Consider the following 26,191-nt stretch of genomic DNA (forward strand, 5'->3'; position numbering starts at 1 on the left):
AGGAGCTGTAAAAATGTCTGTCTCCTCTCCTCCCAGCAAACAAAGTGCATCTGAAAGAGGGGCATAGAGGTGACGCTACACCAGGCACAGCACGCAGAGGCAGCTAATGGCTATCAGTCACCACCTTACCAGGGATTAACAGATAACCATCTGCCCTGCAATGCTGTCTCCCCGGCATGAGCGAGCGCTGCGCCACACTCTTCCCTGTGCTCTAACTTCTGACCTGCGAGGCTGGAGGTGAGGCTGGAATACATGCTGGGAAGTTTGCTGCGATGTGAAGACTGGCTGGAGGAAGGAAGAGAGCCCGTCCTCTGCATAATAGTCATGCAGATCGGGATGGGATTCACTAGCTCCAGCTCCTTTGAAGTTCCCGCAGTGCCTGTGTATGCAGGAGCTGAGGGGAGGGCGGAGATAGTGTAAGTGACAGCGGCTGGCTCCAATAACACAGCCGCTGCTCACTGCATTGAATGTGGAGGAAGAAAATCTGATGCACGCTGTAACCACAGGCGGGCGGGAAGCGGAGACCAGCCGGGCGCTCCGCCCGGGTAATAGGCTCTGGGGAGAACACTGCACAGGACACATGGGGGGCAAATGAGGACATATGGGGGGTACAGGAGCACACATATGGGGGCACATTAGGGCACAGGAGGACATATAGGGGCACAGGAGCACACAGGAGGACACATGGGGGGGCACAGAAGTACACATGGGTGGCACATGAGGACACATGGGGGCACAGAAGGACACGTGGGAGGGCACATCAGGACACATGGGGGGCACAGAAGGACACATGGGAGGTACAGAAGGACACATGAGGATATGGGGGGTACAGGAGAACACATAAGGACACACAAGGACATGTACAAGACGCTCCTGGAATATGGACGCACCAGGTTTAGTATTTTTTTTTCCCCTGGTTTTTGCCCTCTAAACCTGGGTGCGTCTTTTATTCCGGAGCGTCTTATATGGCGCGAAATACGATCTATCTATCTATCTATCTATCTATCTATCTATCTATCTATCTATCTATCTATCTATATATATATATATATATATATATATATATATATATATATATCTCTATATATATATCTCTATATCTCTATATCTCTATATATCTCTATATATATATCTCTATCTTGTCACTACCTGTCCCTCAAAGGAGCTCACAATCTAATACCTACAATTGCCATATGTCTATTATGTAATGTAAGTACTGTAGTCTAGGGCCAATTTTAGGGGGAGCCAATTAACTTATCGGTTTTTTTTTGTTTTTTTTTAAATGTGGGAGGAAACGGGAGTACCCGGAGGAAACCCACGCACCCACGGAGAGAACATACAAACTCTTTGCAGATAGTGCCCTGGCTGGGATTCGAACCAGGGACCCAGTGCTGCAAGGCGAGAGAGCTAGCCACTACGCCACCGTGCTCCCATGAGCCCTTGCTACTGCCAAGGCTCTCTGAAAACCTGTGGGCGTGGTTTATTTAGTTTATAGGGCATTAGAGTATTAAAACAAAAAAAGTATTTGGCTTGAGGAATGCCCTATAAACAATAGGAAAGGAACACAATTATGCAATGAGTAAAAGTTCACCTTGGATCCACTTTAATATAATCTTGGTGAATATTTAACATATCTTGGTGTATACTTTATGCATTCTATACATGTGAAGGCTGATACAATCTACATTAATTCCACTCTTGGGCAGGGGACATGCTTGTCTTTCAGTTTTCTGCACTCCATGTGCGTTTGTATGCAGAAAAGCAAACACGGTTTTTGCACAGTAGCTAATGTAATTGATAAAGAAAACTGACAATGTGTAGAATTATCCTGCAAGGTGTTTTTTTTTTTTTTTTTTTTTTTCTGCGCATGAAAAAATGCATTATACACTGAAGCAAAAAAATGATGATGAATTGGTTGTGCGTAGTACGGATTATTACTAGAACATTAGTAGCAAAGAAAATATTCTCATTTTTATTTTGTTATGTAGTTTTGTTTTTTTTTTGTTTTTTTGTTGTAACATTGCATCATTCTCTAATTTGTTTATTTACACACTACTCACCATTCTAAATGATTTTACAAAGCAGGCCAGTGAATGTTTTGCACTGTTCTCTGCAGGAAAAAAAAACAATCCAGTGCCAGACATTTGAAATAAGCTTCAGAAGACAGAGCTCTCTGCGACTTTGAAAGTCATGGAGCTCGATGGCTTTTTTTGCATAGATAACTGTAGTTTAACTCTTCATGTACAGGAAACAATATTACTTATGTCTCTGCTCCTAATGTTTTTGGGGGTTTTTTTTAGCTGTACTACACATCTAAATCATTATAGCATAATTTTTTATTTTTTTTCCCACTTTTTTTCACTAGTGTCTCTAAGTGTGAATTAGCCCTCTGATTAACCGGAGTTCTCCGTCCCTTTTTTTTTTTTTTTTTTTTTTTTTTTCTCCTGTGGAGAAAACGTGCATGAAAATAGACAAGTGTGTCCCCTGCCTTACTGACAGTTTGATTTCAGTGGAAACATGGCACAGTAAACAGACTATTTATTTTATTTGTTATATCTGTATCCATATCAGGTGAGACCTGACACACCTGACACAAAATGTAACGTAATACGTATCTTATCTTGTTTACTGCAATGCCTGCAGTAGCTGTTCTGCTTGAAAATGAGTTCTTAAAGCACACCTGAAGTGAGAGGAATACGGAGGTTAATGGATGTGTTTCCTTTCAACCTCCGTGGCGGTATGATTGTTTCCGGATTTTTTTTTTTATTTTTTTTTTTAGGGTCTTAAAGCCGTATTATTTTTTCCATGTGCTTTTTACACCCTAAATGCAGGAAAAATCATACCACGGAGAGATCTGCAGCAGTTCCTGCACATTACTTTCCTCCCTGTGATCCAGCCCTGCAGCTCCTCCTCCTAGCATTTGGCTGGCACTCTACACCTGTGGCTTTTATTCTTAAAATAAGACTGCTGTGCTGTCTGAGCTCCTGTGCTCTCCCAGATCCCCTGCCCTCACCTGCCACAGCACCCATTGCGTTTGATTGGCCATGCCTTTAGGAGGGATATTGAGCCAGGGCTGTGGAGTCGGTCCAAAAATCCACCGACTCCGACTCCTCAGTTTAGGATTCCTCCAACTCCGACTCCACGACTCCTCTAATTTGCATATTACAATTTTGTTGATTAAAAGTATGTAACATGAAATTCGTCTCTTAACTGCCAACGCTTAGGAATTTTACAAGACAACTGAAGTGAGAAGGATATGTAGACTACTATATTTATTCCCTTTAGACTAAAACTAGTCCTTGGTAAGAGTACTTGTAAAAGGTACAAACCGGAACAAAGAACATCTATCAGGCCCTAGGCAATGTAAGTGTGGGTACATGTAAGAATGATGTGCAGGTACTCTGCAGGGGAATGAGGAGATTGTAAACAGACAACACCTCTGTGTTCAATGTGCACAGCATTCTCAGTGGATTCCCTGCAGCTCTGTGGGGAGTGCATATGTAGAGTATAGTACTACTGTGTAACAAAGTAAACCTGAGACAGATGAAATTAAAGTTTTATACATACCTGGGGCTTCCTCCAGCCGCCTTCAGGATAATCAGTCCCTCGTTGTCCTCCTCCACCACCTGGATCTTCTGCTATGAGTCCAGGTACTTGAGCCAGTCGGGCGTAGTGCCCATGCACACACTCCGCCGCCAGGAGCATACTACACCTGTGCAGCACTATTGCGCAGGTACAGAATGTTCCTGGCTGTGGGAGCGGCATGCGGCCGGACAGCGCTGACTGGCTGAATTACCAGGACTCATAGCAGAAGATCCGGGTGGTGGAAGACAGTGAGGGACTGATTAGCCTGAAGGGGGCTGGAGGAAGCCCCAGGTATGTATAAAACTTTACTTTTCATCCGTCTCAGTTTCCCTTTAATTTGTAGTCACCAAACCAAATTTTAATAACATATCAAATTATTTGATTTCATCAGCAAAGGGAGTGCATACATTTGCATAAATCAGCATCAATGCAGAATTATTTCCATCTCGTTGACCATCTCTATTAGTGACACAGCTGCACATCAGGCTTTATTCTTACAGCATAGATGTTATTTAGTATATATAAGAGATTCCTGTGTACACATCATATATACAGTCACAATCAGCTATGTATATCTGACTTTAAAAATACGGGGACTGCTTTATTGAAGCAGCACAAGTAACTAATTTTGATTGGTTTATTTCATTTTTGTAGACTAAGCACAGCTATTACTGTATATATAATGTATATATACATTATTTTTAATGACTTTTATCTGAGAAATAGAACATTTTATCATATTTTCTATTTTAATTACAGTTACAAATTCATTAGGAGTCGGTGCATTTTTCCCCGACTCCGACTCCAGGCACCCAAAATTGCCCGACTCCACGACTCCGACTCCACAGCCCTGTATTGAGCAGCCACATACTTGCCTAAATTGTTGCTGGAAGGGCCCATTTCATATAATTTTTACTGCTACTTAAAAAAATGTAGTAAGGGATTGTACTTGCATCTTACACACTGGCAGCAACACCTAATACACGGCAATAAAAAAAAAAAAATTGTTTTTGTTATCAAAAAAATGCTATCGCATTCTTGAATTAAGCCAACCCACCAGATTGTCAATACAGTATACATAACATTTGTAAAGCGCTTTTCTCATAGGACTCAAAGCACATAGACTTATCTCAGATCAATACATAGTTGCATGGTGTGCTGTTACAGTGGAAATGGTCAAGCGTTGCTAAATGAAACAGGTAGCTTTTCAGTTTGGACTTAAATGCTTCCAGGGATGGAGCAGCATGACAAAAGGCTCTGCCTCCAAAGATTTTGAGGTAGACTCTGGGAGTGCCAAAGTTTATTAGATCATTTTAATCGAACACTGGGAGGTGTGATGCACTTGCAACAAATTCTTCAGGTAGCCAGTGCCCAAATTGCTGTTAGGGGGTAATGGCCATTTTTAAAATGGAGGACGGAGAAATCATCGATCACAGTGGACAAATAGGACGCAGGAGAAGAGAGATTGAGTAGACCACACAGGAGGTAAAACACTCACAAAACCTGATCAGAAACACTAGATAACGATTACCCTCTTTTGAAGGGATATTAAAACTTATAATCATTTTATGATAAAACAACCAATAGCTGCCCTATGTCATATATTCTTTGTAAGACCAAAATGAGTTAGGGGTACACTAGAAGTACAGATAGTGAACGACACCTCCTTAGCTCATATAAAGTAAATTACACAACCCCCCCAACCATACAAGAACGTGCTATCATGAGCGGACTCTCTAGATCTGTTATTTTAAAGGGAACCTGAACTGAGTAAAATTAGTTAAAATGAACACATGAGGTAACTTCAAATGAACATTACATAGTTGCCTTGCCACCAGTTCCTCTCAGCTCACCATTTTCTTCTGACATTTTGTCAGAACTGAAATACCAGTTGCTGTCAGTTATCGCTGAGCACAGGACAACTGATGGGCCAGGTAATGTCCATGTTTGCTATGGCTCAAGTGGGCGATGTTAGTCTAACAGTGTGCTGACAGGAAGCTGTTATGGGGTAATTGCCATTTACAAAATGGATGATTAATTCCCTTGATCAGTGGCCAAACAGGATGCGGGAGAGGAGAAAGAAGTTGAGGGGTAGACGACACGGGAGGCCAGTATGACTAGTGTATGCTTATTTTGACTTTTAATTTTCAGTTCAGGTTTTCGTTAATGTTTTGTATATTGCACCCTAGCACTATTGCACTTTAGGCACGTTATGTATTTCTCTTGAAAAGGCTTCCATAGAGAAGTGAAACCTGTTGGGTTTGTGTATGGTTAGGGGTTTTGTGTAATTTACTTATATCAATATATGAGCTAAAGGGGTGTGACGACGTACACTATCTGTACTTATAATGTACCTCTAGCTCATTTTGGTCTTCGAGAATATATGACATAGGGCAGCTATTGGTGGTTTTATCATAAAATTATTAAGTTAAGTTTTAATATCCCCCTCAAAAGAGGGTAGTTATCTACTACACAGGAGGTAAGTAAAAAGTCAAAATAACCATACACAGGTCATATTTTCAGTTCAGGTTCTCTTTAAAACCAAAGAAAACCCTGAGAATCCCTCATGAAGACATGGACTGGCCCAAAACCTGTTGGTTATGTCAGATTTTAACTGCCTACTTTTTTTGCGATAGTGTCCCTTTAACCACTTTAGGATCCTTGGTACGCATATCCACGCCGTTTTAAACTACACGTGCGGATCAGGGGGGTAGATATGCATACTGCTGCCTTACCATCGCGCTCACGATTCCCGCGCTGTTTACCGTCGATCCACCGTCGCAGCCCCCTCCATCTGTGATCAGGATGTGAGAATCTTTTGATTCTCAATCCCGGTGACCGTTCCCGTGTCTTCAGAGAGCTTGTAAATGTCACACAAGCTCTCAGACCCCACACTTCCCTGTTTGGCGTGTTCTATTAATAGAAACAATCTCAGTAGCACCATCTTGTGGCCAAAAAGTATAATACACCTATGTATGCCACTATACTGTTTTACATAAAGTTTATTATTTTATTACTTTAACCCCTTCCAACCCTGCTCCACAGTTATAGAAATAAAACACTTGTTAAAAAAAATTACATTTAATTTTTTTTACATAAATAGTTATCTTAGGGACTTTTCTAATACGGATGTCGAGAGTATATCACTGTTAATTTTGCAAAAAAAAAGTTCTTGTAATAAGTGAAAAAGTATTAAAAATCCCTAAATGGAAAAATGCTCCTTTATTTCCAGATAAAATATCACCATACATTGTACTAGGGACACAATTTTTAAACGTTGTAATAAACAAGACAAATGGGCAAATAAAATGTGCGGGTTTTATGTACCAAAGCACATTTTTATTTTAAAACTATAATGGCTGAAAACTGAGATCCTTTTTTTTTTTTTTTTTTTTTTTTTTTTTTTTTTTTTCTTCTTCCTTTTACAATGCATATAAAATAAAATCATAGCAAAAACTACCACCCAAAGAAAGCATAATTTGTGGCGGAAAAACTATATATAATTTCAGTGTGATAAGTAATAATAAAGTTATAGCTGAATGAATGGGAGGAGCACTGAAATGTGAAAGTTGTTTTGGTTTTTAAGGGAAAAAAACCTGTGATCCTGAAGTGGTTAAACACAATGAAGACATAAAGGGCCACTATCGTGAAAAAAGTAGGCAGTTAAAATCTGACTTAACCAACAGGTTTTGGGCCAGTCCATGTCTTCATGGGGGATTCTCGGGTTTTTCTTTGTTTTCAACAGCATTTCCTGAACAGCAGTTTAACTGCCAAAATAGGAAGATACCATCCAGCCTCCCTACTCACTTCCACACTATTTTGTCAGTTAGACTTTGCAACTGCTTTTCAGGAAATTCTGTTGAAAACAAAAGAAAACCATGAGAATACCCCACGAGGAGATGGACTGGCCCAAACCTGTTTGCTCTGTCGTATTTTAACTGCTTACTTTTAGTGGTCCTTTTAGGCAGGGGTCACACTTGTCTTTCAGTTTCTACACTTTTCAGAAAACTGAAAGACAAGTGTGACCTCTACCTTACAACAGCTAATGTGGTAATTTATAGAGAAAACTGACAAATTGCGCAAAATGTAATTTTTTTTTTTCTGCATGCGAAATCTGCATCAAAGTGTGACCTAGCTCATTGATTAACATGAGTTCTCAGTTGAAGTCAGTTTTTCTGTGCAGAAAACTCGAACAAAAGCCGGTAAGTGTGACCCCTGCCTAAGTGTAAAGGGGCCTAAAACAGCTGTTACATTAATCAGTTGCTCTCAGTTCTAACTGAAAGAAAACTGATTTTCAAAGTAATGCCTATGTTTCCCAACGGCTCAGTTCACACTTAGGCCTAGTGCACACCAAAAACCGCTAGCAGATCCGCAAAATGCTAGCAGATTTTGAAACGCTTTTTCTTATTTTTCTGCAGCGTTTCAGCTAGCGTTTTGCGGTTTTGTGTAGCGGTTTTGGTGTAGTAGATTTCATGTATTGTTACAGTAAAGCTGTTACTGAACAGCTACTGTAACAAAAACGCCTGGAAAACCGCTCTGAACTGCCGTTTTTCAGAGCGGTTTGCGGTTTTCCTATACTTAACATTGAGGCAGAAACGCATCCGCAATCCAAAATCTGCAGCAGCCCGGGAGTATGCGTTTCTGCAAAACGCCTCCCGCTCTGGTGTGCACCAGCCCATTGAAATACATTACCCTAGCGGATCCGCACCCGCAAGCAGATCGCAAACCGCAGCGGAAACTCTCTGGTGTGCACTAGGCCTTACAGGAGTTCTTTCGCGAAAAAAGTAGGCAGTTAAAGAGAGTCTGAAGCGAGAATAAATCTTGCTTCAGACCTCATAAATAGCAGGGGCATGTGTGCCCCTGCTAAACCGCCTCTATCCCGCGGCTTAATGGGAGTCCCTGATCCCCCAAATCCCCTCGGTGCAGCGGGGGAGCGCTTCCTGGTTGGGGCAGGGCTAACCGCCGCAGCCCTGCCCCACGCGCGTCTGTCAGCGCGTATCTCCGCCTCTCCCCCGCCCCTCTCAGTCTTCCTTCACTGAGAGGGGCGGGGGAGAGGCGGCGAAGCGCCGCTGATAGACGCAACTGGAGGCAGGGCTGCGGCGGTTAGCCCTGCCTCCAGGAGCGACCAAGTCTGCGACCAAGTGTCGCAGTGGGGGGTTTGGTGGTGAAGGAACCCCCGTTTAGCGGCGCGATATCGGCGGTTTAGCAGGGGCACACGTGCCCCTGCTAACTTTGAGCTCTGAAGCGAGATTTATTCTCGCTTCAGAGTCTCTTTAAAAAATGTGACAGATGACAGGTTTTGGGCCAGTCCATCTTTTTAAGGGGGATTCTCAGGGCTTTCTTTGTTTTCAACAGCATTTCCTGAACAACAGTTGCAAAATCTGACATAATAGTGTGCAAGTGAGTAGGGAGGCCGGCTGGTATCTTGCTATTTTGGCAGTTAAACTGCTGTTCAGGAAATGCTGTTGAAAACAAAGCCCCGAGAATCCCCCTTAAAAAGATGGACTGGCCCAAAACCTGTCATCTGTCATATTTTTTAACTGCCTACTTTTTTTGCGAAAGAACCCCTTTAACCTCTTGAGGACCATGGTGTTAAAGGATACCACAACTGACATGTGGCATAATGAGATAGACATGGGTATGTACAGTGCCTAGCACACAAATAACTATGCTGTGTTCCTTTTTTTCTTTCTCTGCCTGAAAGAGGTAAATATCAGGTATGTAAGTGGCTGACTCAGTCCTGACTCAGACAGGAAGTGACTACAGTGTGACCTTCACTGATAAGAAATTCCAACTATAAAACACTTTCCTAGAAGAAAATGGCTTCTGAGAGCAAGAAAGAGATAAAAAAGGGGGAAATTCTTATCAGTGAGGGTCACACTGTAGTCACTTCCTGTCTGAGTCGGGACTGAGTCAGCCACTTACATACCTGATATTTACCTCTTTCAGGCAGAGAAAGAAAAAAAGGAACATAGCATAGTTATTTGTGTGCTAGGCACTGTACATACCCATGTCTATCTCATTATGCCACATGTCAGTTGTGGTATCCTTTAACACCATGGTCCTCAAGAGGTTAAAGGGGTTCTTTCGCAAAAAAAGTAGGCAGTTAAAAAATATGACAGATGACAGGTTTTGGGCCAGTCCATCTTTTTAAGGACTTATCCTTTAAACCCCTCTAGTGACCAGGCTAATTTCAGTTTAATTGGCCACTGCAGCTTTAAGGCCAAGCTGCAGGGCCGTACAACTCTGCACACAAGCGATCCTCTCCAACCCCCCCCCCCCCCTTTTCTCCCCACCAACAGAGCTCTCTGTTGGTGGGGTCTGATTGTTTTATTTATTTTTTCATAAACATTGTTTGTTTGGTTTTTTTTTTTTTTAACTGTTTCTTTAACCACTTGAGGACCACAGTCTTTCTACCCCTTAAAGCCTTTTTCTCCATTCAGACCACTGCAGCTTTCACGGTTTATTGCTCGGTCATACAACCTACCACCTAAATGAATTTTACCTCCTTTTCTTGTCACTAATACAGCTTTCTTTTGGTGCTATTTGATTGCTGCTGCGAGTTTTAGTTTTTATTATATTCATCAACAAAGACATGAATTTTGTCAAAAAAATGATTTTATTTTTACATTTTGTGCTGATATTTTTCAAATAAAGTAACATTTCTGTATACATTTTTGTCCAAATGTATTGTGCTACATGTCTTTGATAAAAAAAAAAAAATCCGTTCAGTGTATATTTATTGGTTTGGGTAAAAGTTATAGCGTTTACAAACTATGGTGCCAAAAGTGAATTTTCCCATTTTGAAGCATCTCTGACTTTTTCTGACCACCTGTTATGTTTCATGAGGTGCTAAAATTCCAGGATAGTATAAATACCCCCATTTTGCAAAGAAGACATCCCAAAGTATTCACTGAGATTCATGGTGAGGTCATAAAGATTTTATTTTTTTTGTCACAAGTTAGCGGAAAATGACTTTGTGACAAAAAAAGTTTCCATTTCTTCTAACTTTCGACAAAAAAAATGAAATCTGCCACGGACTCACTATGCTCCTCTCTGAATACCTTGAAGTGTCTACTTTACAAAATGGGGTCATTTGTGAGGTGTTCACTGCCCTGACATTTTGGGGGGTGCTAAATTGTAAGCACCCCTGTAAAGCCTAAAGGTGCTCATTGGACTTTGGGCCCTTTAGCGCAGTTAAGCTGCAAAAAAGTGCCACACATGTGGTATCGCCATACAGAAATATCTCTGTGAATGGACAATTGTCATTTCTCCCACTCAGCATGGGTATGTGTAAAAATACACCCCAAAACACATTATACTACTTCTCCGGAGTATGGCGATACCACGTGTGGCACTTTTTTGCACCCTAAGTGCTAGGGGGGTGACAGGAGGTGATTGATGGGTGTCTCAAGGGGTGGTTAGAGGGGAAAATAGATGCAATCAATGCACTGGGGGGAGGTGATCGGAAGGGGGTCTGAGGGGGATCTGAGGGTTTGGCCGAGTGATCAGGAGCCCACACGGGGCAAATTAGGGCCTGATCTGATGGGTAGGTGTGCTAGGGGGTGACAGGAGGTGATTGATGGGTGTCTCAAGGTGTGATTAGAGGGGGGGATAGATGCAAGCAATGCACTGGCGAGGTGATCAGGTCTGAGGGTGTGAGCGGGTGATTGGGTGCCCTAGGGGCAGATAGGGGTCTAATCTGATGGGTAGCAATGACAGGGGGTGATTGATGGGTAATTAGTGGATATTTAGAGGAGAGAACAGATGTAAACCATGCACTTGGGAGGTGATCTGACGGCGGGTCTGCAGGCGATCTGATGGTGTGGGTGGGTGATCAGATTGCCCGCAAGGGGCAAGTTAGGGGCTGATTGATGGGTGGCAGTGACAGGGGGGTGATTGACAGGTGATCAGTGGGTTATTACAGGGAAGAACAGATGTAAATAATGTACTGGTGAATTGATAAGGGGGGGGGGGGGGTCTGAGGGTAATCTGAGCGTGTGGGCGGTTGATTGGGTGCCCGCAAGGGGCAGATTGGGGTCTAATCTGATGGGTAACAGTGACAGGTGGTGATAGGGGGTGATTGATGGGTAATTAGTGGATATTTAGAGGAGAGAACAGATGTAAACAATGCACTTGGGAGGTGATCTGACGGCGGGTTTGCGGGCGATCTGATGGTGTGGGTGGGTGATCAGATTGCCTGCAAGGGGCAGGTTAGGGGCTGATTGATGGGTGGCAGTGACAGGGGGTGATTGACAGGTGATCAGGGGGGATAGATGCATACAGTACACGGGGGGGGGGGGGGTCTGGGGAGAATCTGAGTGGTGGGGGGGTGATCAGGAGTCCCCAGGGTGCAGTTACGGACCTAATAAAAAAAACAGCGTTAACAGATAGTGACAGGGAGTGATTGATGGGTGATTAGGGGAGTGATTGGGTGTAAACAATGGACTGGGAGGGGGGGGGGGCTGAGGGGTGCTGTGGGCGATCAGGGGGGGGGGGGGGGGGGAGATCAGTGTGCTTGGGTGCAGACTAGGGGGGCTGACGCTGCAGGACATAGTGATATGAAAATATTTAAAGGTACATGCAAGATAATGAAAATAATTACACACTGAAGCTTCTGTATCATTGATGTAACTACTATGGGGAAGATTAACCACTTCAGCCCTCAGTCGTTTTCACTTTATGCATCCGAGCAATGTTCACCTCCCATTCATTGGCTTATAACTTTCACTACTTCTCACTATGAACTGATCTATATCTTGTTTTTTTTCCGCCACCAATTAGGCTTTCTTTGTGTGGTACATTTTGCTAAGAGCTACCTTACTGTAAATGCATTTTAACCGTAAGAATAAGGAAAAAATTCATTATTTCTCAGTTTTCGGCCATTATAGTTTTAAAATAATACATGCCTCCATCATTAAAACCCCCATATTGTATTTGCCCATTTGTCCCTGTTATTACACCATTTAACCACCCTGGCATTCTATTGATTGCGCCTGGGTGGCGGCGCAGCACTATTTTTTTTTTTTTTTTTTGTTAAATCTTGTAGCTAGCCTAGCGCTAGCTACATGATGGCCGCTGAGCAGCGGCATCCCTTCCGCCTCTAAACAGGAAATCCCCATTCAGAACAGGATTTCCTGTTTGGCTTCCCCCCCCCCAAGCCCCCTCCCGATTGTGATGACGTTACCGACGTCATCCGTCAGAGGGAGTCCCGATCCACCCCTCAGCGCTGCCTGGCACTGATTGGCCAGGCTGCACAGGGGTCTCGGGCGGGTGGGCGGCCTATTACGCGGCGGATCGGCCGCGAGCGGCAGCGATTGCGTCCACGCGCAGTAAGCAAAGTGCTAGCTGCGTGTTTAAAAAAAAAATTGTGAAAATTGGCCCAGCAGGGCCTGAGAAATCCACCGCGGCGGTAATGGACGAGCTGAGCTCGTCCTTATCGCCAAGGTGGTTAAATTATGTCCCTATCGCAATGTATGGCAACAATATTTTATTTGGAAATAAAAGTGCATTTTTTCCGTTTTGCATCCATCACTATTTACAAGCTTATAATGAAAAAAAATAGAAATTTCATCTTTACATAGCTATTTAAAAAGTTTAGACCCTTAGGTAAATGTGGTGTTTTTTTTTTTTTTTTTTTAATTAACCACTTGCCGACCGCCCACAGCCCATGGGCGGCGGCAAAGTGGACGCCTAAAGGACCGCAATACGCCTTCAGGCGGCGCGTCCTTTAGGCATGCCGGGGGAGCGATCGCGTCATTGATGACGCGCGCTTCCCCCGGCAACTGGCTCCGCCGTAACATCCCGCCGGCCATACGGAAGCGCCGGCGGGATGTTAACCCCGCGATCGCCGCTACAAAGTGTATAATACACTTTGTAATGTATACAAAGTGTATTATACAGGCTGCCTCCTGCCCTGGTGATCCCAGTGTCCGAGGGACCACCAGGGCAGGCTGCAGCCACCCTAGTCTGCACCCAAACACACTGATCTGCCCCCCCCCCCGCCCACTGATCGCCCACAGCACCCCTCAGACCCCCCCCTGCCCACCCCCCAGACCCCTGTTTGCACCCAATCACCCCCCTAATAACCCATCAATCACTCCCTGTCACTATCTGTCAACGCTATTTTTTTTATCCCCCCCCCTGCCCCCTCCTGATCACCCCCCACCCCTCAGATTCTCCCCAGACCCCCCCCCCCCCCTGTGTACTGTATGCATCTATCTTCCCTGATAACCTGTCAATCGCCCGTCAATCACCCATCAATCACCCCCTGTCACTGCCACCCAACAATCAGCCCCTAACCTGCCCCTTGCGGGCAATCTGATCACCCACCCACACCAATAGATCGCCTGCAGATCCGACATCAGATCACCTCCCAAATCCATTGTTTACATCTATTCTCTCCTCTAAACACCCACTAATTACCCATCAATCACCCATCAATCACCCCCTATCACCACCTGTCACTTTTACCTATCAGATCAGACCCTAATCTGCCCCTTGCGGGCACCCAATCACCTGCCAACACGCTCAGATTGCCCTCTGACCCCCCCCTTATCAATTCGCCAGTGCATTAATTACATCTGTTCTTCCCTGTAATAACCCACTGATCACCTGTCAATCACCTGCCAATCACCTATCACCCATCAATCACCCCCTGTCACCCGCTGTCACTGCCACCCATCAATCAGCCCCTAACCTGCCCCTTGCGGGCAATCTGATCACTCACCCACACCATTAGATCGCCCGCAAACCCGCCGTCAGATTACCTCCCAAATGTATTGTTTACATCTGTTATCTTCTCTAAACACCCACTAATTACCCATCAATCACCCCCTATCACCACCTGTCACTGTTACCGATCAGATCAGACCCTAAGCTGCCCCTTGCGGGCACCCAATCACCCGCCCACACGCTCAGATTGCCCTCAGACCCCCCCCCCCCCCCCTTATCAATTCACCAGTGCATTAATTACATCTGTCCTTCCCTGTAATAACCCACTGATCACCTGTCAATCACCTGCCAATCACCTATCACCCATCAATCACCCCCTGTCACTGCCACCCAACAATCAGCCCCTAACCCGCCCTTGCGGGCAAACTGATCACCCACCCACACCAATAGATCGCCCGCAGATCCGACATCAGATCACCACCCAAGCGCAGTGTTTCCATCTATTCTCTCCTCTAAACACCCACTAATTACCCATCTATCACCACCTGTCACTGTTACCCATCAGATCAGACCCTAATCTGCCCCTTGCGGGCACCCAATCACCCGCCTACACGCTCAGATTGCCCTCAGACCCCCCCTTATCAATTCGCCAGGGCATTATTTACATCTGTCCTTCCCTGTAATAACCCACTGATCACCTGTCAATCACCTATCAATCACCCATCAATCACCCCCTGTCACTGCCACCCATCAATCACCCGCTGTCACTGCCACCCATCAATCAGCCCCTAACCTGCCCCTTGCGGGCAATCTGATCACCCACCCACACCAATAGATCGCCCGCAGATCCGACGTCCGATCACCTCCCAAGTGCAGTGTTCACATCTGTTCTCTACCCTAAACACCCACTAATTACCCATCAATCACCCCCTGTCACTGCTACCTATCAGATTAGACCCCTATCTGCCCCTAGGGCACTCAATCACCCGCCCACACCCTCAGAATGCCCTCAGACCCCAGCCCTGATCACCTCGCCAGTGCATTGCTTGCATCTATTCCCCCCTCTAATCACACCTTGAGACACCCATCAATCACCTCCTGTCACCCCCTAGCACACCTACCCATCAGATCAGGCCCTAATTTGCCCCGTGTGGTCTCCTGATCACTCGGCCAAACCCTCAGATCCCCCTCAGACCCCCTTCCGATCACCTCCCCAGTGCATTGATTGCATCTATTTTCCCCTCTAACCACCCCCTGAGACACCCATCAATCACCTCCTGTCACCCCCCTAGCACTCCTATCCATCAGATCAGGCCCAATACAACCTGTCATCTAAAAGGCCACCCTGCTTATGACCGGTTCCACAAAATTCGCCCCCTCATAGACCACCTGTCATCAAAATTTGCAGATGCTTATACCCCTGAACAGTCATTTTGAGACATTTGGTTTCCAGACTACTCACGGTTTTGGGCCCGTAAAATGCCAGGGCGGTATAGGAACCCCACAAGTGACCCCATTTTAGAAAAAAAGACACCCCAAGGTATTCTGTTAGGTGTATGACGAGTTCATAGAAGATTTTATTTTTTGTCAAAAGTTAGCGGAAATTGATTTTTATTGGGTTTTTTTCACAAAGTGTCATTTTTCACTAACTTGTGACAAAAAATAAAATCTTCTATGAACTCGCCATACACCTAACGGAATACCTTGGGGTGTCTTCTTTCTAAAATGGGGTCACTTGTGGGGTTCCTATACTGCCCTGGCATTTTAGGGGCCCTAAACCGCGAGGAGTAGTCTAGAAAACAAATGCCTCAAAATGACCCGTGAATAGGACGTTGGGCCCCTTAGCGCACCTAGGCTGCAAAAAAGTGTCACACGTGGTACCGCCGTACTCAGGAAAAGTAGTATAATGTGTTTTGGGGTGTATTTTTACACATACCCATGCTGGGTGGGAGAAATTTCTATGTAAATGGTCAATTGTGTGTAAAACAAATCAAACAGTTGTCATTTACAGAGATATTTCTCCCACTTAGCATGGGTATGTGTAAAAATACACCCCAAAACACATTATACTACTTCTCCTGAGTACGGCGGTACCACATGTGTGGCACTTTTTTACACCCTAAGTACGCTAAGGGGCCCAAAGTCCAATGAGTACCTTTAGGATTTCACAGGTCATTTTGCGACATTTGGTTTCAAGACTACTCCTCACGGTTTAGGGCCCCTAAAATGCCAGGGCAGTATAGTAACCCCACAAATGACCCCATTCTAGAAAGAAGACACCCAAAGGTATTCCGTTAGGAGTATGGTGAGTTCATAGAATATTTTATTTTTTGTCAAAAGTTAGCGGAAAATTGATTTTTGTTTTTTTCACAAAGTGTCATTTTCCACTAACTTTTGACAAAAAATAAAATCTTCTATGAACTCACCATACTCCTAACGGAATACCTTGGGGTGTCTTCTTTCTAAAATGGGGTCATTTGTGGGGTTCCTATACTGAACTGGCATTTTAGGGGCCCTAAACCGTGAGGAGTAGTCTGGAAATCAAATTTCGCAAAATGACCTGTGAAATCCTAAAGGTACTCATTGGACTTTGGGCCCTTTAGCGCAGTTAGGGTGCAAAAAAGTGCCACACATGTGGTATTGCCATACTCGGGAGAAGTAGTACAATGTGTTTTGGGGTGTATTTTTACACATACCCATGCTGGGTGGGAGAAATACCTCTGTAAATGACAATCTTTTGATTTTTTTACACACAATTGTCCATTTACAGAGGTATTTCTCCCACCCAGCATGGGTATGTGTAAAAATACACCCCAAAACACATTGTACTACTTCTCCCGAGTACGGCGATACCACATGTGTGGCACTTTTTTGCACCCTAACTGCGCTAAAGGGCCCAAAGTCCAATGAGTACCTTTAGGATTTTACAGGTCATTTTGCGGAATTTGATTTCCAGACTACTCCTCACGGTTTAGGGCCCCTAAAATGCCAGGGCAGTATAGGAACCCCACAAATGACCCCATTTTAGAAAGAAGACACCTCAAGGTATTCCGTTAGGAGTATGGTGAGTTCATAGAAGATTTTATTTTTTGTCACAAGTTAGTGGAAAATGACACTTTGTGAAAAAAACAATAAAAATCAATTTTCCGCTAACTTTTGACAAAAAATAAAATCTTCTATGAACTCATAGAGCATGGGTATGTGTAAAAATACACCCCAAAACACATTCTACTACTTCTCTTGAGTACGGCAATACCACATGTGTTGCACTTTTTTGCAGCCTAACTGCGCTAAGGGGCCCAAAGTCCAATGAGCACCTTTAGGCTTTACAGGGGTGCTTACAAATTAGCACCCCCCAAAATGCGAGGACAGTAAACACACCCCACAAATGACCCCATTTTGGAAAGTAGACACTTCAAGGTATTCAGAGAGGGGCATGGTGAGTCCGTGGCAGATTTCATTTTTTTTTGTCGCAAGTTAGAAGAAATGGATTCTTTTTTTTTTTTTCTTTTTTTGTCACAAAGTGTCATTTTCCGCTTACTTGTGACAAAAAATATCTTCTATGAACTCACTATGCCTCTTAGTAAATACTTTGGGATGTCTTCTTTCCAAAATGGGGTCATTTGGGGGGTATTTATACTATCCTGGAATTCTAGCCCCTCATGAAACATGACAGGGGGTCAGAAAAGATGCTTGAAAATGGCAAAATTCACTTTTTGCACCATAGTTTGTAAACGCTATAACTTTTACCCAAACCAATAAATATACACTGAATGGTTTTTTTTTTATCAAAAACATGTTTGTCCACATTTTTCGCGCTGCATGTATACAGAAATTTTACTTTATTTGAAAATTGTCAGCACAGAAAGTTAAAAAAATCATTTTTTTGCCAAAATTCATGTCTTTTTTGATGAATATAATAAAAAGTAAAAATCGCAGGAGCAATCAAATAGCACCAAAAGAAAGCTTTATTAGTGACAAGAAAAGGAGCCAAAATTCATTTAGGTGGTAGGTTGTATGAGCGAGCAATAAACCGTGAAAGCTGCAGTGGTCTGAATGGAAAAAAAGTGGCCGGTCCTTAACCTGCCTGGCGTTCTATTAAGATCGCCAGGCAGGCTGCGGGAGGGTTTTTTTTTAATAAAAAAAAAACTATTTCATGCAGCCAACTGAAAGTTGGCTGCATGAAAGCCCACTAGAGGGCGCTCCGGAGGCGTTCTTCCGATCGCCTCCGGCGCCCAGAATAAACAAGGAAGGCCGCAATGAGCGGCCTTCCTTGTTTTGCTTACATCGTCGCCATAGCGACGAGCGGAGTGACGTCATCGACGTCAGCCGACGTCCTGACGTCAGCCGCCTCCGATCCAGCCCTTAGCGCTGGCCGGAACTTTTTGTTCCGGCTACGCTGGGCTCAGGCGGCTGGGGGGACCCTCTTTCGCCGCTGCTCGCGGCGGATCGCCGCAGAGCGGCGGCGATCAGGCAGCACACGCGGCTGGCAAAGTGCCGGCTGCGTGTGCTGCTTTTTATTTCAGCCAAATCGGCCCAGCAGGGCCTGAGCGGCAGGCTCCGGCGGTACTGGACGAGCTGAGCTCGTCCAGACCGCCCAGCAGGTTAAGGGGTAGAAAGACTGTGGTCCTCAAGTGGTTAAACATATTATTTGGGTATTTTTGGGAGGGTGGGATGTAAATATTTATTTTTTTTTTTTTTTTTTTATGTAGATGTAGTTTTACTTTTTGGCCGCAGGAAGGCAACCTTAGGTTTGTTTACATGTCACTCTAAGCGTAACATGTACGCTTAGGGGGAAGTAGGAGGCAGAAAAAGCAAGGCTTCCGAGAGAAGCTGTCGCTTTTTCTGCAGGGGAGAGGAATCTGTGATCGGGCACCATGGCCCGATTCATTGATTCCTGGGCTAAAGATCCGAGGCCAGGAGCGAGCATGCACACGTGATCGGCCGCGGGAGCGAACCTGGCCTCCTGGACGTAGCTCTACATCTGGGAGGACAAAGTGGTTAAAAACAAAGTGTTGCGCGGTAGTGGTCCTTTAACGCGTTTTAACTGAAAGCTTTTTCACAATGCACTGCTATGGAAAAAAGTACTAACACATACCAACGCATTAAGTGTAAAAGGGCTCTTACTCTCCAGTGCACAGTAAAACAGCTTTTATGAATTCAGCAAAACTGGCATATTTTTTTTTTTATTTTTTTTTTGTGTTTTTCTTTTGGTTGCTTGAGTTCTCGGTAATGGAGTTCTGGATAACGAGTGTACTGGGTGTGTATTTACATACAAAATCTGCTCAGTATTTAATACCCCCCCTCCCCTATAATGTTCAACTTGCTGGAAAGATTCTTGGTTAACATTTGCTTGGCTGATTGTCTTCACCAGTAAACTCAAGATCCGCATGCATGCTAACCTTGCAATGATATTCCTGTAACTTTTTTTTTTTTATTTGTAGGTAATTAAAAATTAGACTGTCCCCACAAATCAGGTAAGCTAATAGAATGTTATAATATCTTTGGACTCCATTGCCAGAGTAGGCTGTCTTTCTCTAGGCATTTTCTAGCACAGCAGACAGACATACACCCCTCCACTGACCTCTCCCACAGCGCGTGTGTGTGTGTGTACTACGCAGTACAGCCTGGAGGACGTCTGATGACGTCAGCGCGACTGTGTGAGGCGCACGTTGGAGCGCACAAGAGCCCGACCTGGAAGCTGGCCTGGCCAGGTCGGATAAGCCACCGGAAGAAGACCGGGAGCCTCTGGAGTGGCATCGAGGGCACGTCCTGCCTGCCACGGGCTGGAGGAAGCCCCAGGTAAGTGGATTAGTATTTTTATTTTCCGTGAACCCTCCCTTTTAAAGGGACACTTTTGTTTTTAAAGCGGTAAGGTGATATGCAGACTTTAGGTCTTATTTAAAGGACCACTATCGCGAAAATGTTTAAAATACATATATAAAATATACATTTCTCCCAGAGTAAAATTCACTATAAACTTTCCCATGTGTTGGCAGTAAAAAACTGACAGGACAGATTTTGGTCTTGTCTGTCTGCACACCCTTTGAAGATTCTAGGTATTTTCGTTATTCTTTCTTACAGTTAAAGTAAGCAACTGGCGTTAAGTGTTTGTAAAAAAAAAAAATTTTTGAATCCCCCATGGGGTGGTATATTAGAGGAAATGGTAGACTGATGGGCGGAAATATCACCACGCCTGCCTCTTCCTGCTTGAAAATTTGGCTTTAGCCAAAATTCATATTTTTCAAGGAGTGTTTGCAGGGACTATGGACAGGAACAGACAACTCAGAGGTATGTGGTTCCAGTGTGAACTTACCTCTGTGCTACCTTAGGTAGCTTTGCCTTGGGTCAGGTATCCTTTTAATATAGGATATAAGTGCAAACCATTTGTTAACCTGCCTGGCGTTCTATTAAGATCGCCAGGCAGGCTGCGGGAGGGTTTTTTTTTAATAAAAAAAAAACTATTTCATGCAGCCAACTGAAAGTTGGCTGCATGAAAGCCCACTAGAGGGCGCTCCGGAGGCGTTCTTCCGATCGCCTCCGGCGCCCAGAATAAACAAGGAAGGCCGCAATGAGCGGCCTTCCTTGTTTTGCTTACATCGTCGCCATAGCGACGAGCGGAGTGACGTCATCGACGTCAGCCGACGTCCTGACGTCAGCCGCCTCCGATCCAGCCCTTAGCGCTGGCCGGAACTTTTTGTTCCGGCTACGCTGGGCTTAGGCGGCTGGGGGGACCCTCTTTCGCCGCTGCTCGCGGCGGATCGCCGCAGAGCGGCGGCGATCAGGCAGCACACGCGGCTGGCAAAGTGCCGGCTGCGTGTGCTGCTTTTTATTTGAGCCAAATCGGCCCAGCAGGGCCTGAGCGGCAGGCTCCGGCGGTACTGGACGAGCTGAGCTCGTCCAGACCGCCCAGCAGGTTAATCCTTGCACTCTGTAAAATTTTGCATAACTGGGCACGCACACGTCTTTACATTATGTGCTGTGCATTGTCCTAGGCATTGTTTTCCTGGCATTGTTTTTCTGGCTCAGCTCCTAGGTATTGTGCCATAGCTTTATGCTAAAGTCTGAATAAAGACAATTTTCAGCACTGCCATGCCTAGATTGACCCAGAAGCTGCTGATTTATTCCTCCTGGAAATGCCCTTCCATGACACAAATCCCTGCCCACTGTAACTTTACAGTGTGAGCACTTGGGAGGGGTTGGGTGGTGACTTGTGCCATTGTAGGGCGCTCCTCAGGCTGGTAATTGGCTCGCTCCAGACTAACTTTAGCCAGAAACTAAAAGTGCCCATACATCAGGAGATTATGGGCAGATTTGGCAAACAAATTTATCTCTAATCTAATCTGATTAGAGATAAATCTGTCTGTTTGTCGAAGCTGCCCATATACTGCAGGCCGAGTCCCGCCCGATTTCAGCATGAAAGCTTTAACCACTTGATGACCCACCCTTTACCCCCCCTTAAGGACCAGCGCTGTTTTGAGTGATCTGTGCTGGGTGGGCTGTGCAGCCCCCAGCACAGATCAGGTTGCAGGCAGAGAGATCAGATTGCCCCCCTTTTTTCCCCACTAGGGGGATGATGTGCTGGGGGGGGCCTGATCTCGCCTGCCTGGGTGTTGCGGGGGGGGCACCTCAAAGCCCCCCTCCGCGGCGAAATCCTCCCCCTCCCTCTCCTACCTGGCCCCCCTGGCGATCGAGGCTGCACAGGACGCTATCCGTCCTGTGCAGCCAGTGACGGGACGTCCCCTGTCACATGGCGGCGATCCCCGGCCGCTGATTGGCCGGGGATCGTCAATCTGCCTTACGGCGCTGCTGCGCAGCAGCGCCGTACAATGTAAACAAAGCGGATTATTTCCGCTTGTGTTTACATTTAGCCTGCGAGCCGCCATCGGCGGCCCGCAGGCTATTCACGGAGCCCCCCGCCGTGATTTGACAGGAAGCAGCCGCTCGCGCGAGCGGCTGCTTCCTAATTAATCAGCCTGCAGCTGGCGACGCAGTACTGCGTCGCTGGTCCTGCAGCTGCCACTTTGCCGACGCACGGTATAAGCGTGCGGTCGGCAAGTGGTTAAAGCGGATTTGAGGTGAAAAAATAACTATAGCAAGAAACTTGTCTATATATCTTGCCTAAAGTTTAGATTGTTTACACAGTAAATTCAGAGGCAAACTGCATCTACAGTATAGGATCATTTCTTCTTCTGATACAATGAGCACGGCCATGTTTTGCTTGGGCACAGGCAAAGCTGCTCTGTATCTCCACCCCTCAGCCTGTGAACTCCACTCCCCTCTCCACCCCCTTGCATCTAACATGAGTGTAAACAGTATATAGCATAGTATAGTTTTTCCCAGTATAGTTTGCCTCACAGTATAGTTGCCCAAGTCAGTATAGCTAGTATAGTTTACTCAGCATAGCTAGTGTAGTTGTCCCAAGTCAGTATAGCTAGTGTAGTTTCCCCCAGTATAGATATAGTTGGTCCCACTCACTATAGTGAGCATAGTTTCCCCAATCAGTATGGGTACTGCGGGGTCACCGATCGCATTTGGCGGCCGGGGGGGGAGGGGGCCCGCTGATCGCATTACCTTTGGTGGCAGCTTCCCCTGTAACCGTCTTCCTCTCCCTACGCTACACAGACCGCATGTCAGTGCGACCCGCTGCGCCGCTATGACAGGACAGCGGGTCGCCTATCAGCATGCATACAGAAAGACTGCCTGTATGCACACTGATAGGCGACCCGCTGTCCTGTCATAGCGGCGCAGCGGGTCGCTCTGACATGCGGTCTGTGTAGCAGAGTGAGACAGCTGCAGTGGAATCGGCCACCCGCTGAGATGCCAGTGCGTGCTGCCCATGGCCCCCTCCTCGCCCATCGGCTTCCTGCCTCTGCTCCAGCCCCACTGTGCGCCTCCACCAGTCAGCGCACAGTGCGGCAGGCAAATGAGGATCCTCCTCACCAGGCTCAGCTCCCATGACTAATTGCAGCATGGGACTGAATAGGAATAGGGGGAGTCTCCAGTAGTTTAGATTAGTATAATCTACTAATGTAATACATTTTTTTTTTTTTTAAAAAAGCATTTGGGGGGGGGGGGGGGGGGGGGGAAATGCCCCAGAAACCATATGTAAGGGGCACAAAAAAATAAACTGTAAGAAACTATCCGTTGGTTGCTATTGGCAACAACACTACACCTTTCTTTTCTTTTTTTCCGACACCAGCAGCTCATTAATGAGAGCTGCAAACAATACTCATCACAGCAACAGCATAGGAGATAGACCTTTTTAGGCGTCCTCAAAGTTTAGGAGTTTATTCAGTCAACAGATAAGACAGTACGTTTCGTTACATCTTGGCAAAGCAGAGTGTTCTGTATGAAGTCCGTTGCGTTACAGCTTCTTGATTGCCTTGCATGGAATCAGGTTTCAACCTTATGTCTATCCTACGTTACATCTAAGCTATGTGATATCTAGACTATGTATATACAGCATACAGTTAGATAAGGTGACAAGACATAAATACAAATAGTGTTGAAGCCAGCAATGACAGGAAGCAGAAGACTGCCTCTCTGCAGCCTATCATCTGTTTTAATACTGGTCAGGAAAGAGTTAAATGTGACATCATCTGAGCCATACCCCCAAATCCTACAATTGGCGGGCATGGGCATATGACCCACCTTATTAATTAATATGCCATTTCTTTATACCCTAGTTACAAAGAATGCAATGTTTTGTAAATATCGGCTTTGATCACCTTTGTCGTCTAACGGTCGGGGCAGTTTAGACCTGTGGCCTTCCACAAGGAACATGTTCCTGGTAACTGACCACATAATCTCTTCTGCGAGAAACGCTGCTTAAAGGAGACTCTGCGAACCAAGCCTTTTACCTAACCTCAGCTCATGCAACTGAGGCCTACCTAAATTATAACAAAAACCGCATAAGTTGGTCTTTGATCCACTTTAAGGGAATCAGCTGTTCCCACCGCGGTGTCCGTAACCTCTGGGTGGCTCTCCATACACGCCACTGGTGCATAGCATTTGACGTTTATAGATGCTGTGTGCAAGTGGCGTGTACGGAGGCTGCCTGGAGGTAACAGACACCGTGTGGAGGCTGAAAGGGGACTGGTAGTGTAAAATGCACACGGGGGGAGGGGGCACAGTTTATACATTACAGGGATTTCATCGCTCGTTCCGAAATCAGCAGCCGTACTGCCGCACACCTGAGCTACTAACTTCGCCCTGAAATTCATTGCATCGGCGATCGGGGCTTGCACTTGGAGGCACCAAATTTTCAACCAATTTGATAATCGAATTGGTTGGTCGATTGGCCGACAAAGTTGCCTGATGTATGGGTACCTTAAGGTGTCAGGTTTATCCAGATGATGCAGTTTGATATAACATTACAGCACAATACCAAGAAGTTGTTGAAGGTGGAAAACTGGCTGTGGTGTGCATAGCACATGCTGATATCTTCAGTTTTATAAGTTTCGCCATCACCGCATGTACATTTGAACTAATATTTCAGAATTTATCTGACCGATAGCTTGATTCGTTCTGTATTCTGTAGACTTTTGTTTGCATTAAATGCTCATTTTTTCAATGTCCTTTTTTTTTACAGGATTGATCACCAAACCAAGCTTTCTCCTCTACTTACATCTGTGTGGAACTTAAAAAACAAAACAAAACAAACTTCAACCAATCAAATCTATGAAAATCATATTACAGGACGAATCCAAAAACTTGAGGCCGAAGCCTCCAAATTTTACCCGTTCATTTTCAGGGATTGAACTATTATCATTTAATGTCTGGATGCAGTTAAATCAGTTTATGCCCTTGGATCTGAAATCAAGATTGAATATTTTTTCTTTTCCTCCAGGTCTGGAGACTGTAATGAAAATCGTGTTGCTTTTTTGCATTTTTACGTTCTTGTTTTGTGGCACAAGCCCTGCTTTCCTTTCCACAGCTCTAATATAATGCATGTGTAATTTTTTGTTTTGTTTTTTTTCCTGTTTGTTTTTTGGCTTTCCGTATCTAAGGTACATGCACTCTTCATGTAGACATGTAGCGCCATTTAAATTGTTTTTGTGGCTGTGAGGTTCTCCTGGATATATGGAAATCTGCCTTTTCCCACAGTGATTTTGCTGTAACTTGGAAGACAAAACAATTTATTTGGTTCAGCCATGTCTATCCATACTGTGTAGCAGACCAGGAGCATGGCTGGGCAGAATCAAAATTGAGCAATGTTTACTTTTTTTTTTGTTTTGTTAAATTTAACATGACTGTGACTGCAGATCTAATGTACGGAGGCTGCCTGAATATAAAGGCATATACCTATTAACTCTTATGTATTTGACTATGACTTTGTTGAAGTTGCTGTCACATATCCTGTCATTGGCCTTTGCATTGTGCCAGAATCATGTTTAGCCTTCAAGTAATGGCCTTGTCACCATTTTCAGTTGTGAAAATGGAGTAGAAAACTGCTCTGCCTGTATGTAATGTATAACTGCTTCATTTAATTCTTCACTTTTTCTAGAGGAAAAATGTATTAAAAACTAAATTTTCAGTTTGAATGTTAGAGCAGCGCTCCGCCCAGTTTTGTGGTTCAGGCTACTTTGCTGCACTGCCAGTCCAGTGTCTCCTTGGATTCTTGTTTGGACCTCCGCCTGATTCTTAAGGCTCATAAACACATCAGACCATAGTCTTTTGAAAATGAAAGATCACAGACCAATCTTACCACCCTTCATGTAGTATGAGAGCCATACTCTACACAGTCTATTCTATGGAGCTGAACTCCACATCAGACAGAAATCTTTGCAAGATGCTGCACACACAGATGCTGTACAGACACAAAAGATCAGTATCTGCAAAAGATCTGTTCCTGCCAAAAATCCATTCCTGCAAATTGCAATGATAGTCTATGAGATCTGCAGATCATCATACACACATGATTTAACTG

The 26,191-nt window shown here is 44.9% G+C and overlaps 1 protein-coding gene across 1 annotated transcript in view; it reads left to right on the top strand.

Moving 5' to 3' along the window:
• The window catches only part of YTHDF2 (YTH N6-methyladenosine RNA binding protein F2), a 40,938-nt gene extending 15,128 nt beyond the window's left edge, over positions 1 to 25,810 (top strand). Inside the window, exon 3 of the mRNA XM_068266135.1 lies at positions 24,854 to 25,810. Within this exon, the coding sequence (XP_068122236.1) occupies positions 24,854 to 24,859 (6 nt within the window). The 3' untranslated portion in view covers positions 24,860 to 25,810. The remainder of the gene's footprint in view (positions 1 to 24,853) is intronic.
• Positions 25,811 to 26,191: the final 381 nt, after the last annotated feature.

Source organism: Hyperolius riggenbachi, chromosome 2 (assembly GCF_040937935.1).
Source record: "Hyperolius riggenbachi isolate aHypRig1 chromosome 2, aHypRig1.pri, whole genome shotgun sequence".
NCBI lineage: Eukaryota > Metazoa > Chordata > Amphibia > Anura > Hyperoliidae > Hyperolius > Hyperolius riggenbachi.